The following is a 26,386-nucleotide window of genomic DNA, read 5'->3' as shown; positions in this document are numbered from 1 at the left end:
TGGGAATGGGAATGGGAATGGGAATGGGAGTGGGAATGGGAATGGGAACGGGAACGGGAACGGGAACGGGAATGGGAATGGGAATGGGAATGGGAACGGGGATGGGGATGGGAATGGGGAATGGGAATGGGAATGGGAACGGGAATGGGAATGGGAGTGGGAACGGGAATGGGAATGGGAGTGGGAACAGGAATGGGAATGGGAATGGGAATGGGAATGGGATGGGATCGGGATGGGATCGGGATGGGATCGGGATGGGATTGGGATGGGAACGGGATGGGAGCGGAAGGAAGGAAGTTGGGAGGGTCCCCAGGTCCCATTCCCGGTTCGGGGGTGCCCGCCGTGCCCCTAATTCCACATTTTCCCCCAGAATTCCACATTTTTCCACCCCAATCCCGTATTTACGCCCCTCCCCCAATTTTTGCCGGGAAACTGCGGGAATTCCAGGGATTTCAGGGACTGCGGGAATTCCAGGGATGGCGGGATTTGTGGGATTTTGGGAACTGGGGGAATTGCAGGAATCCCGGGAATGCTCCCAGGGGGCAGAGCCCTGCCCGGGCACAGCGACACCGGTGCCACCCCTGGGTGCCACTGCCACCCGTGCCACCCCTGGGTGCCATTGTCACCTGTGCCACCCCGTGCCCAATGCCATCCACAGCGACCCTGAGTGCCACTGTCACCCTGTGCCACCCTGTGCCCCAGCGCCACTGGTGCCACCCCTGGGTGCCACTGTCACCTGTGCCACCCTGTGCCTATCACCTGTGCCAATCTGTGCCCCAATGTCACTTGTGCCAATCTGTGCCCGCTGCCACCCACAGCGACCCTGGGTGCCACTGTCACCTGTGCCACCCTCTGCCCTCTGTCACCTGTGCCACCCCTGGGTGCCATTGTCACCTGTGCCACCCAGTGCCCTCTGTCACCTGTGCCACCCCTGTGCTTCAGTGCCACTGGTGCCATCCCTGGGTGCCATTGTCACCTGTGCCCCAGTGCCACTGCCACCCACAGCGACCTTGGCTGCCACTGTCACCTGTGCCACCCTCTGCCCTCTGTCACCTGTGCCACCCCTGGGTGCCACTGTCACCTGTGCCACCCTCTGCCCTCTGTCACCTGTGCCACCCCTGGGTGCCACTGTCACCTGTGCCACCCTCTGCCCTCTGTCACCTGTGCCACCCCTGGGTGCCATTGTCACCTGTGCCACCCTCTGCCCTCTGTCACCTGTGCCACCCTGTGCCCCCCTGCTGTGCCCAGGCCGAGCCCTTTCCCGGCTCCCTCTGGAATTTTCCCGCCTTTCCCGGCTCCGCTCCCTTCTCTCCTGGCGGGAATCGCCCCAGGAATTCCCGGGGGAAAAGCCTGGGAAGAGCTCCGGGGGAAAAGCTTGGGAAGAGCTCCGGGGGAAAAGCTTGGGAAGAGCTCCGGGGGAAAAGCTTGGGAAGAGCTCCGGGGAAAAGCTTGGGAAGAGCTCCGGGGAAAAGCTTGGGAAGAGCTCCGGGGAAAAGCTTGGGAAGAGCTCGGCTTTCAGCCCCAACCCCGGAATTCCAGAGCTTGGGAAAGAATTCCAAGGGCACCGAGCCCATCCTGAGCCCCCCGCCAGAGCCCTGAGTGGAATTCCAGGAATTCCTTGGACACCTCCAGGGATGGGGGTCCAAAGCTCCCTGAGCAGCCCCTGCCAAGATTTCCATGGGGAGAAAAATTCCATGAGGAGAAAAATTCCATCGACAAAAAATTCCAGGAGCGAAGCTGCCCGGATGGGGTTGGAGCTTTGGGAAAAATCCCTGAGTTTTCACACAGAATTCGGGAAACATTCCTGAATTCCCACAGAATCGGGGAAAATCCCTGAATTCCCAAACACAATTAGGAAGAATTCTTGAATTCCCACACGACTGGAGAAATTCCTGAATTTTCACGCAGAATTAGGGAAGAATTCCTGAATTCCCACTGAATTTTGCCCAGCGTTTCCAGGATCCTTCTCCCAACATTCCCAGGATTGTTCTCCCAGTATTCCTAGGATGGTTCTCCCAGAGTTTCCAGATGATTTCCCCAACATTTCCAGGATGATTCTCCCAACATTTCCAGGACTGTTATCCCAACATTTCCAGCATCCTTTCCCTAAATTTTCCAGGATATTTCCCCCAACATTCCCAGCATCTTTTCCCCAAAGACTCCAGGATGGTTTCCCAACATTTCCAGGATGAGTCTCCCAACATTTCCAGGATGATTGTCCCAGCATTTCCAAGATTCATTCCCTAAAGTTTCCAGGACCTCTTCCCAACATTCCCGGGATTGTTCTCCATGGACAGGGACATCTTTCCCTTTCCCAGGTTGCTCCAAACCCCACCCGACCCAGCCCTGGGCACTTCCAGGGGTGGGATTTGACTCCAAACACCTCCTGGAAACCTGGAATTGTTCCTGGGAAAATCCAAACCTCTGCATCCCACCGGGAAATGCCCACGGAGGGAATTCCCACAATTCATTTCATTCCCTAAAAAAAATCCCAGGAATTGCTGGGAATTCCTGGTGTTCCTTTGGCTGAGGGCAGAGAGGGAAAACTTCCCTGTGGATGTGGAAATTCCAAGGCGCTGAAATCTGGGATAAACGGGGACATTTTGGGAAAATCCCACCTGGAAAGGAGCAGCAGGAATGAATGAGGAATTTGGGATGAGCCCGGCCGGACACATCGGGAATGTTGAGGAGGGATTAAAGCATTCCAAGAATTACATTGGAAACTCCAGCTTCGTGTCCAGGAGAGGGGAAAAAAATGGGAATAAGGAAAACTGGAGGAATTCATACACTGAATTCCCTTGGGAAAAAAAAAAAAAAACCCGGAGCAAACGAAGCCTGGATGGAAGAAATGTGGGATCAGAGGGAATTGCCATGGATTGGTGGGAAAAGGAGCTGATCCCAAAAATCCCGGCTCTTCCCAGATCCAGGGGATGATTCCCTGCTCCAAAGCGTCCCTTCCCAAGATGGGAATGTCTGGGATGCGCTGGGAGCTGGGAAGGAAAACCAGGATGGATCCAAGATCCTTCCCAAATCCAGAGGGCTCCAAAAACCGGGAATGAGGCTGGGATGAATGTAAGGAACGAACTATCCGGAGGGATGATCCCGGCACGAGGAGTTGGATGGGGAAACTCGTGGTGTGGGAGTGGGATTGGGAAAAGCGCGGAGGCTCCGGAGGCTCCGGAGGCTCCGGCACGCGGGGAATGGGTGGGAGGGAGGGAGGGAGGGAGGAGGGATCCCAATAAAACCTGGGAAAAACACATGGAAAAGTTCTGCTGGCCCAGCCCTGCTGCTCCTGGGAACGGCTGCGGGATCCCCTGGAATTCCGGGAGCAGCGCCGGAGCAGGAAAAGGGAAGGGAGGGAGCTGGGAAAGGGGCTGGAAAACCTCCCTTGGAATAAAAAACTGGGACAACACTAAATATTCCTGATATTCCCTGGAAAAGCTGCCCCAGAATCCTTTTTTCTCCGGGATTTTTCCAGGAAAATGTGGGGAGACTCCGGTTGTTATGGATATCCCTTGCCACGGAGTGAAGGAGTTTTTGTTGGGAATTAAAACCTCCGAGGATTTTTTTCCAACTTGAACTGTTCCGATTGCAAACTGGGAATTTCTCCTGCCCCAGCTCCATGGAATGAATTCCACGACCCCTCTATCCCTGGAAAAACCTGGGAATAATGGAGCAAAATGCTCTTTCCTAGGGATATTCTTCACACAAAAGGTTGGGAATCACGGAGCAAGCTCCAGGAATCCTCGGGAAGTTTGGACAAGGAGTTGGGCAGAGCTGCTCCAGGGAATTTTGGGAATATTTCCAAGACTGTGGATTTGAAAATCCACACTATTTTTGACCTCCTGATGCCTTTGGATCCCACTCTGGATCTGCCTCCAGCACATCCCTAATTCCTGAGCTTCCCAAATTCCAAGGCCAGGTTGGAGCAACCTGGGATAGCGGGAGGTGTCCCTGCCCTTGGAATGGGGTGGAATTGGATTCTTAGGATCCTTCCCATTCCAGGATTCCACAATTCCAACAGAATCCTCCGAATCCAAACCCAGACCCCGCGGGCACCGCAGGGATATCCCAAAATCCCCGGACACGTCAGGGACACCGGAACCAGCGACCATTCCCAATCCCAGGCAAACCAATATTCCCAGGGGATGTGGTTGGCAGGGATGAGGAGCAGTGGGATAACGCCACATCCAATCCCAATCCCAATCCAAATCCCAATCCCAATCCAAATCCCAACGGAACCACCAGATGTGATACGCACTCTATCCACGTAACCCAGAATATCCATGAATCCATGCTATCCATGGTATCCATGATCCGAGCATGGGATGGAGCAAAAACCCAGGGAAAAACCCAGGGAAAAGCCAAATCTGATGCTGGGATCACTGGGATGAGGAGGGATGGATGGAGGGAAAAACCCAGGGAAAATCCAGGGAAAAATTGGATCTGACCTCGGAATTGCAGGAAGAACCCATTGAAAACCCAATGATCCACCAAAACCCCGCTCCTCATCGGAACAACAAACCTTTCCCGGTCTTCCCTCTTCCCACCCCACATCCCACATCCCACATCCCCCCAGTCCATGGGATCGCATTCCCAGCTCCACCTAATTCCTCTGTCTAATTCCCTCCAATCCATGGGATCCCATTCCCAGCTCCACCAAATTCCTCTGTCTAATTCCCCCCAGTCCGTGGGATCCATTCCCATCTCTAATTCCTCCAAACCCTCCAATCCATGGGATCCATTCCCATCTCTAATTCCTCCCAAGCCCTCCAATCCATGGGATCCATTCCCATCTCTAATTCCTCCCAAACCCTCCAATCCATGGGATCCATTCCCATCTCTAATTCCTCCAAACCCTCCAATCCATGGGATCCATTCCCATCTCTAATTCCTCCAAACCCTCCAATCCATGGGATCCATTCCCATCTCTAATTCCTCCAAACCCTCCAATCCATGGGATTGCATTCCCAGCTCCATCTAATTCCTCCCAGATCCTCCAATCCATGGGATCCATTCCCATCTCTAATTCTTTCCACATGCCCCCATTCCATGGGATCCCATTCCCATCTCCAAGCCCTCCCACATCCCCCATTCCACAGGATCCATTCCCAACTCTAATTCCTTCCACACTCTCTGAATCCATGGGATCCCATTCCCATCTCTAATTCCTTCCACATGCCCCCATTCCACGGGATCCCATTCCCATCTCCAAGCCCTCCCACATCCCCCATTCCACAGGATCCCATTCCCAACTCTAATTCCTTTCACGCTCTCTGAACCCATGGAATCCCACTCCCATCTCCAACCCCTCCCACATCCCCCAATCCATGGGATCCATTCCCAGCTCTAATTCCTTCCACACTCTCCGAATCCATGGGATCCCATTCCCATCACTAACATCTCCCACACCCCAACCCATTCCACGGGATCCCATTCCCAACTCTAATTCCTCCCACATCCCCCATTCCATGGGATCCATTCCCATCTCTAATTCCTTCCACACTCTCCGAATCCACAGGATCCCATTCCCACCTCCAACCCCTCCCACCTCCCCCAATCTATGGGATCCCATTCCCACCTCCAACCGCTCCCACATCCCCCATTCCACAGGATCCCATTCCCATCTCCAAGCCCTCCCGCACCGCAACCCATTCCATGGGATCCCATTCCCAACTCTAATTCCTTTCACACTCTCCAAATCCATGGGATCCCATTCCCACCTCCAAGCCCTCCCACATCCCCCATTCCACAGGATCCCATTCCCATGTCCAACCCTTCCCACATCCCCCATTCCATGGGATCCCATTCCCACCTCCAACCCCTCCCACATCCCCCATTCCACAGGATCCCATTCCCATCTCCAGCGCCTCCCGCACCCCAACCCATTCCACGGGATCCCATTCCCGATCCCACACCTGGCTTTGCCGCGGCTGCTCCGGCGCAGCGAGGGCGCCTCGGCCTCCCTCTCCTCCTGCACGCGCTGCAGCGAGGGCGAGCGGCTGTGGGCGCTGCGGCCGCTGCCCGAGCTGGCCAAGCTCCCGTCTCCGGTCGCCATCCCGGAGGAGACCGCCATTCCAGAGGCCGCTTCCTGCATCTGGACCAGGAGCTGCGGCGGGAGGCTCCGGAGGGACGGCACCGGGGAGTACGAGGCGCGGCTCTCGGCCTTCAGGTTGTTGTCGCTGGCCGAGCGCTGGAGGACGCGCGGCGACGCCAACCCGCCGGAGCCGAGGAGCCGGCGGCGCTTGGTGTAGCTGGGAGTTTCTCGGAAAGGCACTGGGAATGAAAAGCGGGAATGCGGGGTTAGGGTGCTGGGAGTTGAGGGGAAATGATGGGAGAGGGTGGGGGAGAAGGTTGGGAATGGCTGCGGAGTTGGGTTGGGAGTTTCTCGGAAAGAAGCTGGGAAAAAATGGGAGTATTTGATTAGGTGGGAATTGAAGGCCCAAAAAAGATGGGAATATGGGACTAGGTGTTGGGAATGTAGTTGTGGGAAAAGATGAAGAGAAGGTTGGGAATGGGTGTGGAGTTGGATTGGGAAGAAGGACGGGAGTTTCTCGGAAAGATGCCTGGAAAATAATGGGAATATTTGATTAAGTGGGAATCTAAACCTCAAAAAATATGGGAATATGGGACTAGGTGGGAATCGAAGGCCCAAAAACCACTGGAATATGAGATTAGGTGTTGGGAATGCAGTTGTGGGAAAAGATGGAAGAGGGTGGGGGAGAAGGTTGGGAATGGGTGCGGAGTTGGGTTGGGAGTTTCTCGGAAAACACTGGGAATGAAAAGCGGGAATGCGGGGTTAGGGTGCTGGGAGTTGAGGGGAAATGATGGGAGAAGGTGGGGAAGAAGGTTGGGAATGGGTGCGGAGTTGGGTTGGGAGTTCCTTGGAAAGGCACCAGGAAAGAAAGGGGAAGATGAGATTAGGTGGGAATCTAAACTCCAAAAAAGATGGGAATATGGGATTGGGTGTTGGGAATTAGTTGTGGGGAAGAAGGTTGGGAATGGGTGCGGAGTTGGGTTGGGAGTTTCTCGAAAAGATGCTGGGAAAAAATGGGAATATTTGATTAGGTGGGAATCTAAGGCCCAAAAAATATGGGAATATTTGATTAGGTGGGAATTGAAGGCCCAAAAAAGATGGGAATATGGGATTGGGTGTTGGGAATGTAGTTGTGGGAAAAGATGAAGAGAAGGTTGGGAATGGGTGTGGAGTTGGGTTGGGAAGGACGGGAGTTTGTCGGAAAGATGCCTGGAAAATAATGGGAATATTTGATTAAGTGGGAATCTAAAACTCAAAAAATATGGGAATATGGGATTAGGTGGGAATCGAAGGCCCAAAAAACATGGGAATATGGGATTAGGTGTTGGGAATGCGGTTGTGGGAAAAGATGGAAGAGGGTGGGGGAGAAGGTTGGGAATGGGTGCGGAGTTGGGTTGGGAGTTTCTCGGAAAGAAGCTGGGAAAAAATGGGAGTATTTGATTAGGTGGGAATTGAAGGCCCAAAAAAGATGGGAATATGGGACTAGGTGTTGGGAATGTAGTTGTGGGAAAAGATGGAAGAGAAGGTTGGGAATGGGTGTGGAGTTGGGTTGGGAAGAAGGACGGGAGTTTGTCGGAAAGATGCTGGGAAAATAATGGGAATATTTGATTAAGTGGGAATCTAAACCTCAAAAAATATGGGAATATGGGATTAGGTGGGAATCGAAGGCCCAAAAAACATGGGAATATGGGATTAGGTGTTGGGAATGCGGTTGTGGGAAAAGATGGAAGAGGGTGGGGGAGAAGGTTGGGAATGGATGTGGAGTTGGGTTGGGAAGAAGGGAATGTTCTCCATCTGCTCCCAACACCACGCTGATAAAGGGACGGAAAAGCGGGATTAGATGTTGGAAGCATGGAAGAGGGTGGAGGAGAAGGTTGGGAATGGGTGTGGAGTTGGATTGGGAAGGTCAGGAATTGGAAAGGCACTGGGAGTAAAAAATGGGAATATGGGATTAGGTGGAAATCTAAGGACTAAAAAAATGGGAAGATGGGATTAGATGGGAATCTAAACTCCAAAAAAGATGGGAATATGGGATTAGGTGTTGGGAGTTGTGGGAAAAGATGGAATAGGGTAGAGGAGGTGTGGCACTCAGGGGGAGAAGGTTGGGAATGGGTGTGGAGTTGGCTTGGGAAGAAGGTTGGGAGTTTCTTGGAAAGACACTGGGGAAAAAATGGGAAAATGGGATTAGGTGGGAATCCAAACCCTAAAGAATGTGGGAATATGGGATTAGGTGTTGGGAGTGTGGTTGTGGGGAAAGATGGAAGAGGGTGGGGGAGAAGAAGGGTTGGGAATTCCTGCGGAGCTGGCTTGGGAAGAAGGGAATGGTCTCCATCTACTCCCAGCTCCTCTCCCAGCACTGGGAATCCATGGGATCCAACCATGGATCAGCACCGGGAAGGGTTTGGAAGTGGAATCTCAGGAAGCTCTGATGGACTAAGCCAGGACCAGCGGAATTCCAAGAGTCCGGCTGCCACCGGGATCGGCGCTTCTGCAAATCCCAGCTGCTCCTCCTATCCCAGGAGCTCCAGGAATGTGCCAAGAGAAAGATGGGAATACCCAACACACGGAATAAATCACCAATGACTCCCCACCCTGAATCCCCTCCCAATCCTTGGGAATGCCGGGGAAAAGTGACCTCTCGGATCCAGCTGGAAGTGCAAACTCCAGCTCCGCTGAGGGACCGGGAGTGGAATCCCCATCCTGGAGGGATTTCGAGTGGAATTTGGGGACACGGATCAGTGGTGGCCTCGGAAGTGCCGGGAATTCTCGGATTCAAAGTCTTAAAGGACTTTTCCAGCCTAGAAAATTCCATGATCAACGAAACGGATCCAGATGTTCCGGAAAGGGAAGAGGTTCTGCACTCCAAACTTCCAGGAAAACGGGATCTTCCAATATTTTGTTTAATGAGCTCGTTCCCATCCTGAAATTTAACATCCCTAAAATTTGTCTGGTGCCTGTGGCATAATCCAGTGGGAAATCTGGAATCGGCCACATCCAGCCCATTCCCGCTGCCAAAATATCGGGAAAAACACAGATTGCTCCTGGAACAGGAGACAGGGAACAGGGAATTCCAAGCCCTCTGGATCTGGGATATTCCCAGAGCCGCCATTCCAAGGCCACCGCTCCCATGGCACCTTCCAGAGGTGAACCCTGAGGATGTTCCGAGGCCACCAGGAGAAGGAAAATCCCGGGATTGGGATGGAGCAGGCCAGGCTGAGCACGGCCGTGCTCGGAATATTTTCCCGAGGAATATTTGAGGTTCAAAGTCCGAGGATTTCAGGCTCCTGGAACTCTTCCCGTTGCCGTGGCAACGCCAGGCGTTCGTTCTCCGATGAGTTCCAACCTCGGGTGTGGGAATTTCTCCCGGCACCGGCGCTTCCCGGCTCCTGTCGGCACCCCCTGCCCTCAGCGCCCACATCCGGCCATTCCCAAGGGGAAAACTGGACAAAACTACGGAATTTCGGAGCCATTGGGGTTGGAAAAGCCCTGCCAGGCAATGAAACCCAACCAACGCAAAGGCCACCACTGATCCGTGTCCCCAGGTGCCACCAGCGAGGATGGATGTCCCACCTAGGACATCCCAACGGGAAAATGCAGAAAACTATGGAATTTCAGAGCCACTGGGGTTGGAAAAGCCCTCCCAGAAAATGAAATCCAGCCACTGCAAGGCCACCACTGATCCGTGTCCCCAGGGGCCACCAGGAAGGAGGAATGTCCCAGCAGGACCATCCCAATGGGAAAGCTGGACAAAACAATGGAATTTTGGGGCCACATCCCAATGGGATAATGCAGAAAACTATGGAATTTCAGAGCCAAAGGGGTTGGAAAAGCCCTCCCAGAAAATCAAATCCAATTGATGCAAGGCCACCACTGATCCATGTCCCCAAGGGCCACCAGAAGTGGGATGTCCCACCAAGGCCATCCCAATGGGAAAGCTGGGCCAAAATTATGGAATTTTGGTGACAAAGGGGTTGGAAAAGCTCTGCCAGAAAATAAAAATCCAATCGATGCAAGGCCACCACTGATCCGTGTCCCCAGGGGCCACCAGGAAGGAGGAATGTCCCAGCAGGACCATCCCAGTGGGAAAGCTGGACAAAACAATGGAATTTTGGGGCCACATCCCAATGGGATAGCCAGACCAAAATTATGGAATTTCAGAGCCAAAGGGGTTGGAAAAACCCTCCCAGAAAATAAAATCCAATCGATGCAAGGCCACCAGTGATCCGTGTCCCCAGGGGCCACCAGGAAGGAGGAATGTCCCAGCAGGACCATCCCAGTGGGAAAGCTGGACAAAACAATGGAATTTTGGGGCCACATCCCAATGGGATAATGCAGAAAACTATGGAATTTCAGAGCCAAAGGGGTTGGAAAAGCCCTCCCAGAAAATCAAATCCAATTGATGCAAGGCCACCACTGATCCATGTCCCCAAGGGCCACCAGAAGTGGGATGTCCCACCAAGGCCATCCCAATGGGAAAGCTGGGCCAAAATTATGGAATTTTGGTGACAAAGGGGTTGGAAAAGCTCTGCCAGAAAATAAAAATCCAATCGATGCAAGGCCACCACTGATCCGTGTCCCCAGGGGCCACCAGGAAGGAGGAATGTCCCAGCAGGACCATCCCAGTGGGAAAGCTGGACAAAACAATGGAATTTTGGGGCCACATCGCAATGGGATAGCCAGACCAAAATTATGGAATTTTGGTGACAAAGGGGTTGGAAAAGCCTTCCAAAAAATGAAATCCAACCACTGCAAGGCCACCACTGATCCGTGTCCCCAGGGGCCACCAGAAGTGGGATGTCCCACCAAGGCCAGGTGTCACCGAGGCACGAGACACATCTCCCGGAAATGTTTCATTTGGGACTCCATCGCTCCTTACGGAAAATCCCTGGAATAAAATCTGGGAAGGAAAAGTCCTGCCTGAAGGTCTTGCCAAGAGGGAGCGGCCTCAGGCTGTGCCAGGGAAGGTTGGCGTTGGATTCTTGGGATCATTTTTCCATGGGAAGGGGGTCGGGCCTTGGCAGGGGCTGCCCAGGGAGCTTTGGAGTCGCCATCCATGGAAATGTCCAAGGAATTCCTGGATGTGGCACTCGGGGCTCTGGTGGGGATTGGGCTCAACTTGGAGTCGGTGACCTTGGAATTCTTTCCCAGCCTCAGTGATCCCAGGATCCTGGAGTTCCAAAGTGGCTGGGTGGGCACAGTGATGCTGAAGAACCACCGGGAGCGAATTCCAAGGGCTGGAATCAGGACATTCCCAGACTCCTGCCAGATTCCCAGCTCAGGGAATATTTCCTCATCCCATCCCCCTAAATCCACATTTCCCGGGCGGAAAAGGGACGGAAAGGGAGAGATGATGGTGGCGACAGTGAAGACAATGAAGAAGACGAAGATGATGATGGTGAAGATGAAGAACCACCAAGCCCAAACTCCAGGAGCTGGAACTGGGACATTCCCAGACTCCTGCCAGATTCCCAATTCTTTGGAAGTTTTCCTTATCCCACCCTCTGGAATCCACAAGGATGGGAAAGGAGAGCAGATGACAGTGGTGATGATGATGGCGATGATGGTGATGAAGAACCACCAAGCCTGAATTCCAGGATTCAGAACCAGGACCTTCCCAGATTTCCAGTTCTCTGGAATGTTTCCTCATCCCACCCTCTGGAATCTGCAATTCCCAATGGGAAAAACCAGGAAGGGAGAGATGATGGTGGTGAAGATGATGACGATGAAGAAGAACCACCAAGGCCAAACTCCAGGATCCAGAACCAGGACATTCCCAGATTTCCAATTCTATGGAATATTACAGTTCCCAGTGGGAAAATCCCGGGAAGGAGACAACAAAGGAACAAAACTCGGAGCAATTCCTGCAACAAGCTCCGGATATTCCTTCCCACACCTTTCCCAGACTTTATTCCAGGTCTGTTTTCCGAGTTTCTCCCGGCAAAACGAATCCCGTCCGTTACCATGACAGCGCCGCTCGGAGCAGCCCGATCCCTGTTTTCCAAAGGAAAACACGGATCCCTGTTTTCCAAAGGGGTCTGGATGCTCCCTGAGGGGAGTGCGACACACCCAAAGCTCCCTGAGGAATTCCCAGCCTGGAGACGCCTCCAGAGGCTCCCAAAAATTCCTGGCAGCTGGAGGAAGGGAAGCGCAATCAGCGCTCCCAGGTTTGTTTGGATCCGCTGCTTCCATGATAAATATTCATGGAAAAGCACGAGGAGTGCAAATGTCTGCCGGCTTCCAGGCCACGATTCCATTTGCATCCTGGAAAATTCCACAGGGAAGCGGAGAAGGAGCCTGGAATGGCCCAGAGGGGAAAAGGGAACGAGCGGCTCCCAGAGTGGAGAATTCCCACATTTCCCAGAACGGAGAATTCCCATGGCACTTCCCCGCCTGGAGAATTCCCACGTTTCCCAGAACGGAGAATTCCCATGGCACTTCCCCGCCTGGAGAATTCCCACATTTCCCAGACTGGAAAACTCCCTCAGCACTTTCCAGCCTGCAGAATTTCCAGGGCATTTCCCAGACCAGACTGGGAAATTCCCATGGAATCTCCCAGATTGGAAAATTCCCATGGCACTTTCCAAACTGGACGATTCCCATGGAATCTCCCAACCTGCAGAACTCCCAGGGCATTTCCCAGACCGGAAAATTCCCACGGAATGTCCCAAACTGGAGAATTCCCACAACATTTCCAAGAATAGAAAATTTTCCATGACATTTTCCAAACTGGAGCCTTCCCAAGTCGTCTCCCAAACTGGAGAATTCCCACATTTTCCAAACTGGAGAGTTCCCATGGGATGTCCTGAACTGGAGAATTCCCAGCGCGAGAGGGAACAGGAAGTTCTGGCTCTGCTGAATGCTCCAGATCCCAAAAAAACATGGATGAGCCCGGAATCCTCCTGGGAAGCTCCAACCCTTCTCCCCTCTGCACTGGGATCACCAAATCCCACCTCAACCCAGCCCAGCTTCCCACTGGGAATTCCACGGGAAAATCCCTCCACGAGCATCATTCCAACACCAATCCCACCAAATTCCTTCAGTATTCCCACAAAACCCTGGGAAAAGGGCACAAGCAGGAGCCATTCCCTGCTCCGACAAAATTCCTCTGCTCCTGCCAAAATTCCAAACCCCATTTCCAAATCCTGACCCTAACCCAAACCCCAATTTCCAACCCAAATTCCCAACCCCGATTTCCAAACCCCAATTTCCAACCCCTGATTTCCAAACGGAATTTTTCCAAATCCCAGTTTCCAAACCCCAGTTTCCAAACTAAATTCCCAAACTTCAATTCCCAAACCCAATTTTCCCAACCCCCAATTCTCCCAACCCCCAATTTTTCCAACCCCCAATTCCCAAACCTAATTTCCAAACCCTGGGAAGTTCCCGGCCCCGGGCGGGACCATCTGGACCTGCTGCTGGGCTCGGAATTAATTTGGAATTCTTCCCTGACCTATTTTTTATCTGGAGCTGATTCCCAGACGTTCCATTGCTCCTGACAGCTTTCCGTGTTGGTTTTCCTGCCTTTTTTTTTTTTTTTTCCCCTAAGGAAAATCACGGAGATGCTCAGTCCCAGGTGCAGATCCCAAGGGGAATTTAGGCCGGACCTTTGGAGGTCGTTTATTCCCAAACTTTTTTCTTGGATTAATTAATTCCATGACTTTGCAGGCAAAGGAATTCTCAGGTGCTTCCCAAAATCCTTCCTGACTTTTCTATCCCACCCCAAATTCCCAGTTCTGCCTATCCGGAATAGGGAGCTGGGAAAAAAAAAAAAATAAAAGGGAGAAAGGATTTTTGGGATTGAGCCAAGTTCAAAATTCCTGATGCAAATTCTGGAAGAACTGATCCCCGTTTTCCTTCATTTCAGTGTTTTCATGGAATTCCAGGAATTTGGGCGGGAAAGGACCTTTAATCCCATCCAAACCCATCCCTTCCTACGATCCCAGGCTGCTCCAGCCCTGGACATTCCAGGGATCTGGGGGCAGCCACAGGGAATTTTCTGGGAATTCTGTGCCATTCCCGCCCAGGCAGGAATTTTTACATTTTCCCCCTTTTTTTTTCTTTTTCCAGCTGCTGATCCCATGACTCCGATCCTGTGTGCTGGGAATTCCCACCGCTCCCTCCATCGGCAGCTCTGGATCCGCGAATTCCTCAGGATAATCCAAGGAAACGCAACAAGTGTGGATTTTATTCCTGATCCAAACCCGCCTTTCCCTGGAATTTCTTCCATGGGGACATGGGAAGGATTGGAAAGATGACACAAGGGACCAAAATTCCCAAAATATTCCTTAAAAAAGCAAACCCAACCAGAACAGCACCCACTTCACTCCTATTCCCAGAGGGTTTTCCCTCCTTGCCCCAAATCCCAGGATTCTGGGAATTAAATCCCTCAGGGATGCAAAAAGAGAGGGAAAATCTGGATTTTACAGAAGAGCAAATCCAGGATCATTCCCGAGCTTGGGAATGTCAGCCAGGCTGGAAAAACAGCCCGAATCCCATGGGAATCACTCGGACACTTCCAAGATCCAAAGTGCCTGCAGCTTCCATGGATGCAACACCGGGAAAATCCATGGATGCAAAACACCGGGAAAATCCATTAATCCCCTCCCCACCCACTGCATCCCTGGGATCCATAGGAAAGTAAAAAGAAAAAAAAAAAACCAGGAAAACCGGGAAAAATCCAACTCACCAACATCGGACTCTTTGTGGGTTTTGATGATTTCCGCCAGCTCAAAATTCCCTGCAATGATGGCCACCTGGAAAAGAGCCGGAAAACCGGGATGAGCGGCTCCGGAGCTTCCATATGGATGGGAACAGCTGCTTCCCATGGGGGAAAGCCAAGGATTCTTCTGCCTCGGATCATCCGGGAATTCCGAGGTGCCAGCGCCTTCCCGGGACAGCAGCCGGAGAGGGTTTGGGTGGCCCTGGCTTGGGGACAATCCCTGTCCCCTGGAATTCCCGGATTCCAGACAGGAATTCATCCCAGGTCCTGAAATGCCCCCAGGGTGTTGGTTTTGGATCCCAGGTAAAATTGTGGAATTTGGAAGAGGTTTGGGATCAGGCAATCCGGCTGGATGTGTCCCCAAGGGCCACATCCAAAGGATTTGGGGACATTTCCATGGATTTGGAGTGCCCTGGGCAGCCTGTTCCTGATGGGACGGGATTTCCCAGCAGCCAAATCCCCAAATTCCCAAATTCCCAAATCTCCAAGTCCTCAAGTCCCCAAATTCCCAAATCCTGAAGTCTTCAAGTCTCCAAGTCCCCAAATCCTCAAGTCGTCAAATCCTCGATTCCCCAAATCCTCAAATTCCCAATTCCCCAAATCCTTAATTCTCCAAGTCCCCAAATCCCTAATTCTCCAAATCCCCAAATTACCAAATCTCCAGGTGCTCAGATCCTCAAATTCCCAGGTCCTCAAGTTCCCAAATTCCCAAATCCCCAAATCCTGAAGTCCTCAAGTCTCCAAGTCCCCAAATCCCCAAATTCCTCAATTCCCAAAGTCTCTAAATCCTCAAATGCCCAAATCCTGAAGTCCCCAAGTCCCCAAATCCTCAAATCCCTGATTCCCTAATTCCCCAAATCCCCAAATCCTCAAATCCCTGATTCCCTAATTCCCCAAATCCCCAAATCCTCAAATCCCTGATTCCCTAATTCCCCAAATCCCCAAATCCTCAAATCCCTGATTCCCTAATTCCCCAAATCCCCAAATCCCCCAAACTCTAAATCCCTAAATCCTCCAATCTCCAAATCCTCAAGTACTCAAATCCCTCAATCCCCAAATCCTCCAAGGATTCTGCTCATTTTCCAAGGATTCCCCTCCATCCCAAACATTCCCATCCCAAAAAACATCAACTTCCCCTTCCCACCTCCGTATCCCACAGAACCCCCACATTCCCATCCTTTTTTCCGGAATTCCATTTGCTTTTTCCTCCCTCCTGATCCGGCGCTGAACGCTCATCCCAAATCCCACCCCGGTGGGACAAATCCCACCCGAAAAATTCTCTGGATATGCGCCAGAATTCCCAGGAATACTGGGAAGCTCCGTGGGATTCCCGGGAATTCTGCTCACCTGGAATGCCGTCTGGCTGTTGTAATTCCGGATTTCCTTGCTGGCACCTCGGAAGAGGAGAACCCGGGCACAGCTTTCCTGGGAAAAAAACAAACCAGGGAAAACGGGAATTAGAGCAGGACTGGGAGCAACAGATCCGGAAAATTCTTTGGGAAGAAGGAGGATGAGCATTCCCTAAGGATCTGGTATTCCTGACCCTAAAGGGAGCAAGTTATGGAATCATGGAATTCCAGCATGGATTGGGTCGGGAGGAATCTTTGGGAACACCCAGATCCAAATTCCAAGGATTCTGCCGATTTTCCAAGGATTCTCCTCCTTTTCCAAGGATTCCATCCTTTCTCCCAGGTTTCTCCTCCATCCCTATGGATTCTGCCCCTTTTCCAAGGATTACGTTCCTTCTCCAAGGATTCTGTCCCAGCAAAACATTTTGGGAATGGGATGGATTAAACCATGGAATGTTCTCTTGGGAAATCCCAAACCGGGTTTGGGCTCCAAGGAGGAACGGCCTCATCCCGGGACAGGGATGGATTCTGGATTCCAAAACCTCTGGATTTGGGAATGGGGAGATCCAGGAGTGTCCTGGGGTGGTGCCACCTCACCCACGGTGTTCCTGTCCCCAGATCTCCCAGATTCCACCACGGGATGTTCTCCTGTGGAACCCAAACCCAGGAGCTCCAAGGAGGAACGGCCTCACCCAAGGTCAGGGATGGATTCCACCTCTGGATTTGGGAATGGGGAGATCCAGGAGTGTCCTGGGGTGGTGCCACCTCCTCTGTGATGTTCCCTGTCCCCAAATCCCACAGATTCAGCCCTGGGACCCAAACCCAGGAGCTCCAAGGAGGAACGGCCTCACCCAAGGTCAGGGATGGATTCCATCTCTGGATTTGGGAATGGGGAGATCCAGGGGTGTCCCGGGGTGGTGCCACCTCCTCCATGATGTTCCCTGTCCCAAATCCCAGATTCCACCACGGGATGTTCTCCTGTGGAACCCAAAATCAGGAGCTCTGAGGAGGAACGGCCTCATCCTGGGACAGGGATGGATTCCACCTCTGGATTTGGGAATGGGGAGATCCAGGTTGTCCTGGGGTGGTGCCACCTCACCCACGGTGTTCCTGTCCCCAGATCTCCCAGATTCCACCACGGGATGTTCTCCTGTGGAACCCAAAATCAGGAGCTCTGAGGAGGAACGGCCTCACCCAAGGTCAGGGATGGATTCCATCTCTGGATTTGGGAATGGGGAGATCCAGGGGTGTCCCGGGGTGGTGCCACCTCCTCCATGATGTTCCCTGTCCCAAATCCCAGATTCCACCACGGGATGTTCTCCTGTGGAACCCAAAATCAGGAGCTCTGAGGAGGAACGGCCTCATCCTGGGACAGGGATGGATTCCACCTCTGGATTTGGGAATGGGGAGATCCAGGTTGTCCTGGGGTGGTGCCACCTCACCCACGGTGTTCCTGTCCCCAGATCTCCCAGATTCCACCACGGGATGTTCTCCTGTGGAACCCAAAATCAGGAGCTCTGAGGAGGAACGGCCTCACCCAAGGTCAGGGATGGATTCCATCTCTGGATTTGGGAATGGGGAGATCCAGGAGTGTCCTGGGGTGGTGCCACCTCACCCACGGTGTTCCTGTCCCCAAATCTCCCAGATTCCACCACGGGATGTTCTCCTGTGGAACTCAAAACCGGGAGCTCCAAGGAGGAACGGCCTCACCCAAGCTCAGGGATGGATTCCACCTCTGGATTTGGGAATGGGGAGATCCAGGAGTGTCCCGGGGTGGTGCCACCTCACCCACGGTGTTCCTGTCCCCAAATCTCCCAGATTCCACCACGGGATGTTCTCCTGTGGAACCCAAAATCAGGAGCTCCGAGGAGGAACGGCCTCACCCAAGCTCAGGGATGGATTCCACCTCTGGATTTGGGAATGGGGAGCTCCGGGGTTGTCCCAGGGTGGTGTCCCCGTCCCCGCGGTGTCCCCGTCCCCGTCCCACCTGGTTGTAGAGGGCGCAGATGTGCAGGGCGGTGTTTCCTGAGGCGTTCTGCGCCGTCATGTCCGCCCCGTAGAACAGGAGGTGCTCCAGGTGCTGCACGTGCCCGTAGCGACAAGCCTGCTCCGGAAAACACGGAAAAGCGGGAATCAGGGAGCGGCGGGAGCCAGAGGAACCTTCCCGGAAAAAGTCCCCTGCTGGATTCAGCCAGGCTCGGAAAGGTGGAATCTGGTGGGAATGGGTGTGGATCCTCACGGCTCCACCTGGATACTCATGGGAGAAATTGGCTCCGGATCAATGGGAAAAGTTTGGATCATCCCGGATCCGGAGGCTCCTCCAGCTGGGGGGTGGCTCGGGATGAACTCAGTGTCCCGAATCTCCGGAAAATTGGGATGTTCTCCTCCAGGTTTGGTCCATCCCGGGATTCAGGGATCAGCCGAGGAGGGTGGAGGCAGCAGGGAGGGTTGGATCCAAAAATCGGGATCGCAAGGACACATCCCTGGATTTTTTATCCCCAGCTGGGTGTTGTGGGAGATATTCCAATGGGATCCCATCCCTCCTTCTCCCAAAGGATTGGCAAGCACAAGGCTTGGGATTCCTGACTCCCCAATCCAAGCGTTTCTCCAAATCCCCTTGGAGAAACGGGATTCCACGTGAAAAACAGGGATAGGCACAACTGGGATTTGGATCTGGGATCCCAAAGTGTTCTCTGCAAGGTTGGAAGGTTGGTTGGAAGGTCCCAACCAAGAGGAGAGGCCGGAAAATCTGGGATGGAGGCAGAGCTGGCCCCATCCAGATGTCAATCCCAGAGATGGGACAACCCCATCCATGGACGACATTCCCAGAGTCCAGGCATGGAATGATCCCATCCACGAGCACCAGGAGAACATTCCCAGAGTTCAGCCTTCAATCCTATCCATGGACAGCATTCCCAGAGTCCAGCCCTCAGCTGCAGGCATGGAGTGATCCCATCCATGGGTACCAGGAGAGCATTCCCACGGCTGAATCCCATCCCTGCGGATCCCAGCCCACACCTGGTGGACCTCCATCCATGAGCACCAGGAGAACATTCCCAGAGCCCAACCCTAAAGCTCAGGTGTGGAATGGCCCCATCCATGGACAGCATTCCCATGGCCAGATCCCATCCCTGTGGATCTTGCACCACCTGGTGGATCTCCATCCCTGGGCACCAGGAGAACATTCCCAGAGCCCAGCCCTCAATCCTGGGAATGGAACTGCCTCATCCATGAGCACCAGGAGAGCATTCCCACAGCTGGATCCCATCCCTGCAGATCCTGCCACACCGGGTGGATGTCCATCCATGGCCCGAGGAGAACATTCCCATGGCCAGATCCCATCCCTGTGGATCTTGTACCACCTGGTGGATCTCCATCCATGGGCACCAGGAGAGAATTCCCAGAATCCAGTTCTCAATCTCAAGGATGGAACCACCCCATCCACGAGCACCAGGACACCATTCCCAGAATCCAGCCCTCAATCCCAGGGATGGAACCACCCCATCCACGAGCACCAGGAGAACATTCCTGTGTCCGGATCCCATCCCTGAAGATCCCACCACACGTGGTGGATCTCCATCCATGGGCACCAGGACACCCTTCCCAGAATCCAGCCCTCAATCCCAGGGATGGAACCAGTCCATCCACGAGCACCAGGAGAACATTCCCAGAATCCAGCCCTCAATCCCAGGGATGGAACCACCCCATCCACGAGCACCAGGAGAACATTCCCAGAATCCAGCCCTCAATCCCGGGGATGGAACCAGTCCATCCACGAGCACCAGGAGAACATTCCCAGAATCCAGCCCTCAATCCCAGGGATGGAACCACCCCATCCACGAGCACCAGGAGAACATTCCCAGAATCCAGCCCTCAATCCCAGGGATGGAACCACCCCATCCACGAGCACCAGGAGAACATTCCCAGAATCCAGCCCTCAATCCCGGGGATGGAACCAGTCCATCCACGAGCACCAGGAGAACATTCCCAGAATCCAGCCCTCAATCCCAGGGATGGAACCACCCCATCCACGAGCACCAGGAGAACATTCCCAGAATCCAGCCCTCAATCCCAGGGATGGAACCACCCCATCCATGAGCACCAGGAGAACATTCCCAGAATCCAGCCCTCAATCCCGGGGATGGAACCACCCCATCCACGAGCACCAGGACACCACTCCCAGAATCCAGCCCTCAATCCCAGGGATGGAACCAGTCCATCCACGAGCACCAGGAGAACATTCCCAGAATCCAGCCCTCAATCCCGGGGATGGAACCACCCCATCCACGAGCACCAGGAGACCATTCCCATGTCCGGATCACGTTCCCGCGGGTCCCGTCCCACCTGGTGGATCTCCTGCCAGCCGTTCTCGTCCACGCAGCCCAGGCGGGCATGGTCGTGCAGCAGCAGCTCGCAGCAGTAGGGGTCCCCGCCCACCATGGCGCTGTGGTACAGTGGGGTCAGCCCCCGGCTGTCCTTGTAGTCCGGGGACGCTCCCAGATCCAGCAGCGTCTGCCCGGGAAACAGGGAGCGCTCCCGTGGGGATGGGGAATGGTACCGTGGGAATGGGGAACCGTCCCCTTGGAATGGGGAATGGTCCCCTTGGAATAGGGAATGGTCCCATGGGGAATGGTCCCATGGCAATGGGGAACCGTCCCCTTGGAATGGGGAACGGTCCCCTTGGAATAGGGAATGGTCCCATGGGGAATGGTCCCATGGCAATGGGGAACCGTCCCCTTGGAATGGGGAATGGTACCATGGGAATGGGAATGGTCCCATGGGGAATGGTCCCATGGGGAATGGTACCATGGCAATGGGGAACCGTCCCCTTGGAATGGGGAACAGTCCCCTTGGAATAGGGAATGGTCCCATGGGGAATGGTCCCATGGGGAATGGTCCCATGGCAATGGGGAACGGTCCCTTTGGAGCGGGAAACAGTCCCATGGGAATGGGGAAAGGTCCCGTGGCAATGGGGAATGGTCCCTTGGGAATAGGAATAGTCCTGTGGGAATGGGGAACGGTCCTATGGGAACAGGGAATGGTCCCATGGGAATGGGAATGCTCCCTTGGGAATGGGAACGGTACCATGGGAATGGGGAATGGTCCCATGGGAATTGGAATGGTCTTATGGGAACGGGGAATGGTCCCTTGGGAATGGGGAATGGTCCCTTTGTAGCGGGGAACGGTCCCATGGGAATGGGGAACGGTCCCATGGGGATGGGGAATGGTCCCATGGGAATGGGGAACGGTCCCATGGGAATGGGGAACGCTCCCGTGGGAATGGGGAACGGCCCCATGGGAATGGGGAATGGTCCCCTTGGAATGGGGAACGGTCCCATGGGAATGGGAATGGTCCCTTGGGAATGGGGAAAGGTCACATGGGAATGGGAATGGTCCTGTGGGAACAGGGAACGATCCATGGGAATGAGGAATGGTCCTATGGGAACAGGGAATGGTCCCTTGGGAATGGGGAACAATACCATGGGAATGGGGAATGGTCCCGTGGGATAGGGTCAGGAATGAGGGACAGTCCCATAGGAATGGGGAACGGTCCCTTGGGAATGAGAACAGTCCCATGGGAATGGGAACAGTCCCTTGGGAATGGGGAATGGTCCTTTGGGAATGGGGAACAAGGTTGGGAACAAGGGACAGTCCCTTGGGAATGGGGAACTGTCCTTTAGGACAGGGCTGGGAATGGGCAACTGTCCCATGGGAATGGGGAACGGTCCCTTGGGAATGAGGAACTGTCCCTTGGGAATTGGAAGAGTCCCTTGGGAATGGGAATGGTCCCTTGGGAATGGGAACGGTCCCTTGGGAAGGGCTGGGATGAGGGAATCACCTCATGTCCATGCGGGAATCATTTGGGGAGAGGGCTAGAGGGAATGGGGGGAAGGAGGGAAAATCTGGGAAGGGAAGGGAAGGGAAGGGAAGGGAAGGGAAGGGAAGGGAAGGGAAGGGAAGGGAAGGGAAGGGAAGGGAAGGGAAGGGAAGGGAAGGGAAGGGAAGGGAAGGGAAGGGAAGGGAAGGGAAGGGAAGGGAAGGGAAGGGAAGGGAAGGGAAGGGAAGGGAAGGGAAGGGAAGGGAAGGGAAGGGAAGGGAAGGGAAGGGAAGGGAAGGGAAGGGAAGGGAAGGGAAGGGAAGGGAAGGGAAGGGAAGGGAAGGGAAGGGAAGGGAAGGGAAGGGAAGGGAAGGGAAGGGAAGGGAAGGGAAGGGAAGGGAAGGGAAGGGAAGGGGAGATGGAAAATCCCGGCACTGACCATCAGGGCCGCGTGATTCCGACACCTCACGGCTTTGTGCAGCGCCGTCATTCCCTCGCGGGTCCGGAAATCCAGGTGGGCTCCGCCGTTCCGGAGCGATTTGATCATCTCGGAGCTGAGCTCGAGCTGCGCCGCCGCCGTCAGCGGGCACTCTGGGAGGACACGGGAATGCGGGAAATCCATGGAATGGCCAGCACATCCACGGGAATCTCTCCCCGTGGGATCCCAGCGGGAAGCGCCCACAGAGATCTCCTCGGGGTTTGGGATCGGATCCATGGGAATGGAGGCCAAATCTGGGAACTGTTTGCTCCTGGAGATTCCCAAGGATCTCCTGAGCAGCGGGAATGGGAATTGGATGGAAAATTCTGGGATTAGGTGGAAAAGCAGACAAAATATCTTGGGAATGGGGTCTGGGAAACCATGGATTCTCCTGGGTCCTTGGGAATTCCCAGATCCTGTGCTACCAATGGAAAAATCCTCATCCCGGGATCAGGGGTGGATTCCAATCAGGAGAAGCCACTGGATGCTCCCAACTTTCCTCGAGGTTGCTGCTCCAAATCCCACAAATCCTGCTGGGAATTCCAAGAATTCCAAGATTCCCTCATTCTCTTGGGATACAGATGGGGTTCCCAGAGGAGAATGGGAATTATAACGTTTAAGGAATGCCACGGGATCGGGTCTGGAAACCCCATGGATACAAAAGGGAAAGGAAAGGCTGGAATTCTGCATCCAGGGCCAGTTTGTCACGGCAGGAAATCATGGAAAAGGGGCTGGAATTGATGAGGGAATTAAGGAATGTTCGGGATCCAGAGTGGGAAAGAAGCAACAGGAGAGAGTTTTGCACATTCCATGGGGAAGTTCTGGATCCTTGGGATAAGGAAGGGATGGAGCGTGGCCAGGGAAGGGAATGGAGCTGGGAAGGGGCTGGAAAACTCCAGAGGGGTTTGGGATTTGGGCTCAGCCTGGAGTAGAGGAAAACTCCAGGGGATCCTCGGGATGGGCTGGGAGGTCCATTCCCCGCCAGGATTGGGGAATTGTGGGATCCTTGCCCATGGAATGCCGGCGGTGCCTCGGGAAGGGCCCCGAGCCCCCCTGGGCTGGGCAGGGGCTGCCGGGATCCGTGCAGGGAGAGCCCGGGAAAAGTGGGATCCGCCCCGGGAAAAGTGGGATCCGCCCCGGGAAAACTGGGATCCGCCCCGGGAAAAGTGGGATCTGCCCCGGGAAAAGTGGGATCCGCCCCGGGAAAAGTGGGATCTGCCCCGGGAAAAGTGGGATCTGCCCTGGGAAAAGTGGGATCTGCCCCGGGACAAGTGGGATGTGCCCCGGGATCGGGGCCGGGGCAGCTCTGCCGGCATCGGGGCAGGATCGGGAATGTCCTCCTGGCTCTGCCCAGCTCCTGCCAGGAGCCAGCGGGGATCGGGATCTGCTCCAGGGAATGAGCCCCGGGAAAAGAGGGAGCGGCCTCAGCCCGGCCAGGGCAGGATCAGCTCCGAGATTTGGGATCATTTTCCATGGAAAAGGGGCCAGGCCCTGGCAGGGGCTGCCCAGGGAGCTTTGGAGTGCCCATCCCTGGAGGTGTCCGAGGAATTCCCGGAATTCCACTCAGGGCTGGGATCGGGCCCAGCTTGGATTGGTGACCTTGGAATTCTTTCCCAGCCTCATGATTTGGGGAAGGGACATTCCAAGGTCATCTCATCCCTATGTATGCGATCATTCCCATCCCATTCCAATCCCACCATCCCAGGCTGCTCCAACCTTTCCTGGGACATTGCAGGGATCCAGGGGCAGCCCCAGCTGCTCTGGCAATCCCAGCCCAGCCAGGAATTCCTCATTCCCAATCTCCCATCCATGGCTGCCCTCTGGCAGTGGGAGCCATTCCCTGGGTCCTGTCCCTCCATCCTTGTCCCCAGTCCCTCTGCAGCTCTCCTGGAGCCCCTTCAGGCCCTGCCAGGGCTCTGAGCTCTCCCTGGATCCTTCTCCTCTCCAGGGGAACATTCCCAGATTTCCCAGCCTGCCTCCGTGTCCTTTTCCCTCCCCCATTCCTGACTCCCGCAGGAATTTTCCCCCACATTATTTCAGGAATTTTGAATCCTCCTTTGTAATTCCAACGTTTTCCTGGGCTCCTCTCCCTCTCCCGCTGTCCCTCGTTAAATATCCCTCGTTAAATATCCAAGGATTTTTTTTCCCTCTTTTCTCCGGCAAAACCATCCCTGGGGTTTGGCTTTCATTCCAGAACAACGGAAACTTCTCCTGGATCCGGTGTTTTTGTCATTCCCACTTTTTCAATGTCCCCACAGGTAGCAACTGTGAATTTTTTGGGCTTTTTCATCCCTTTCAAATCCCAGGAATCTTTCCCGGAATATCTTCCCAGCAACCCCGAAATGGGAACGGCAGCAAGCGGGGCTGGAATTGCTTCCCAATGTGATTTCCCCCCTGTTTTTCCACCCAATAAGGACCAGGAAAATGGGAATAAAACCTCGGCACAGCTTAAAACCTTTCCCAAAATCCACTGAAATGAAGATTCCCGAAGTTTGGGATCCAGCTCAGGGTGTCCCAGGAAGCTCAGAGGATTTTATGGCTCATCCCAGTTATTCCCAGTCCATTTATGGGATTGAATCCTGCAGGAAACCATTTTTCCAAGCAGGATTTTCCAGTTTTCCATGGGGAGATTCTCACGGGATTCCCCAGGGATCCAATCCCAAAAATTCCAACAGGAAAATCCTGGCTCGTTCCTGGCTCATTCCTAACCCGCTCTTCCAACACCCAGCCCAGACTTCCTGAGAAACCCACAGGAAGCCAACCAACATTCCCAAAAAACTCCAAAGCTCCCAAATCCAGGAATTTCTGAGAGATTCCAATCCCTTCATCCAACTGCAGCCGGGAAAGGCCGGGATGGGAAATGGGAACAGAAAGGGAAAATATTCCAAGAGGAGAAACGTGGATTGTATCCCGCTGAACCCCAGAAGGGACTGGGGAGGAAAGAGATATCCCTAAGGAATGCAGAATTCCCAAAATCCTCTGAAAAGTGGGAATTGTGCCATAAAACCCCCCCAAAAAAATGACTGGGATAGAGCAGGAAGAAATTCCAGAGGAAAGCCTGGAGGAATTCTGGGAAGGAATTGGGAATGTTGCGCTGATTCCTTCCTGGAAGTGCTCCCAAATCCAGAGGAAAACGTGGAACTGACCTCCGGTGTCGGGATCATGGAAGTTGGGATCCAGCCCCTTTTCCAGCAGCCGGCAAACCTTCTCCAAGTTCAGCATCTGCACGTATTCCATGAATTTCTTCAGATTTGCCTGGATTCGGGAAAAACCGCCGCGTTAACATCCCAAAATTCCGGGAAAAGCCACTGAGGGAGCATCCCCATCCCGAAAACCTAAGGAAAATCGGGATAACGGGACTGAATTCCATCAGGATGGGACACACATGCACGTGGAAATGTCGGGAACTGATGGGAAAGGTTGGGAAGAGCTCCAAGGAAACGGAGAAGATGAAGCCGGATTTCGCATCCAAGGAAAAAATTCCAATTCCAACATTTCCCACCTTAATTATATGGGAAATATGGGAAATATGAGAAATATGGGAAAACGATCCTTTTTAGGAGGCATGAATCCCAAAAATGCCGCGTTTCCATTCGTTTTCCGGTTGGAAAATTGGGAAAAAACCTCGTAAGTGCCAAGCAGGGTGAGGAAAAGGTTTGGAAAGGAATTTGGGAATTCCAGAATGGTTTGGGCCGGATGGGAGCTGAAATCCCATCCCATTCCAAGGGCATCGAGTCCTCCCACTATCCCAGGTTATTCCAACAATTCCAGGGATGAGTCAGCTGAAGATTCCTCGGAACTGCTGGATCATCCCATGGGAATTGACGCTGCCAGTGCCTCGCCTCTATCCCAAATTTCAGGATTGGAATTTTGTTCCCCCAAGCCAGAATTTCCAATGATTCACCTCAAATTCCCAAATTTTGGATATTTTCCCCTTTTTTTTTTTTTCTGGCTGGATGAAGCCATTATTAAATTCCTGGATTCT

The 26,386-nt window shown here is 53.6% G+C and overlaps 1 protein-coding gene across 1 annotated transcript in view; it reads right to left on the bottom strand.

Annotated features, from left to right (window-relative positions):
- The window catches only part of SHANK3 (SH3 and multiple ankyrin repeat domains 3), a 146,813-nt gene that overhangs the window by 95,802 nt on the left and 24,625 nt on the right, over nucleotides 1-26,386 (bottom strand). The window contains exons 4-10 of the mRNA XM_077783730.1: nucleotides 25,548-25,656; nucleotides 22,363-22,514; nucleotides 20,450-20,617; nucleotides 18,093-18,209; nucleotides 16,104-16,181; nucleotides 14,724-14,790; nucleotides 5,919-6,276 (exon numbers count right to left, since the gene is read on the bottom strand). Coding sequence (XP_077639856.1) covers nucleotides 5,919-6,276; nucleotides 14,724-14,790; nucleotides 16,104-16,181; nucleotides 18,093-18,209; nucleotides 20,450-20,617; nucleotides 22,363-22,514; nucleotides 25,548-25,656 — 1,049 coding nt within the window. The remainder of the gene's footprint in view (nucleotides 1-5,918; nucleotides 6,277-14,723; nucleotides 14,791-16,103; nucleotides 16,182-18,092; nucleotides 18,210-20,449; nucleotides 20,618-22,362; nucleotides 22,515-25,547; nucleotides 25,657-26,386) is intronic.

This window comes from Lonchura striata, chromosome 5 (assembly GCF_046129695.1).
Source record: "Lonchura striata isolate bLonStr1 chromosome 5, bLonStr1.mat, whole genome shotgun sequence".
Lineage (NCBI taxonomy): Eukaryota > Metazoa > Chordata > Aves > Passeriformes > Estrildidae > Lonchura > Lonchura striata.
This window is presented reverse-complemented; position numbering and strand designations above follow the sequence as displayed.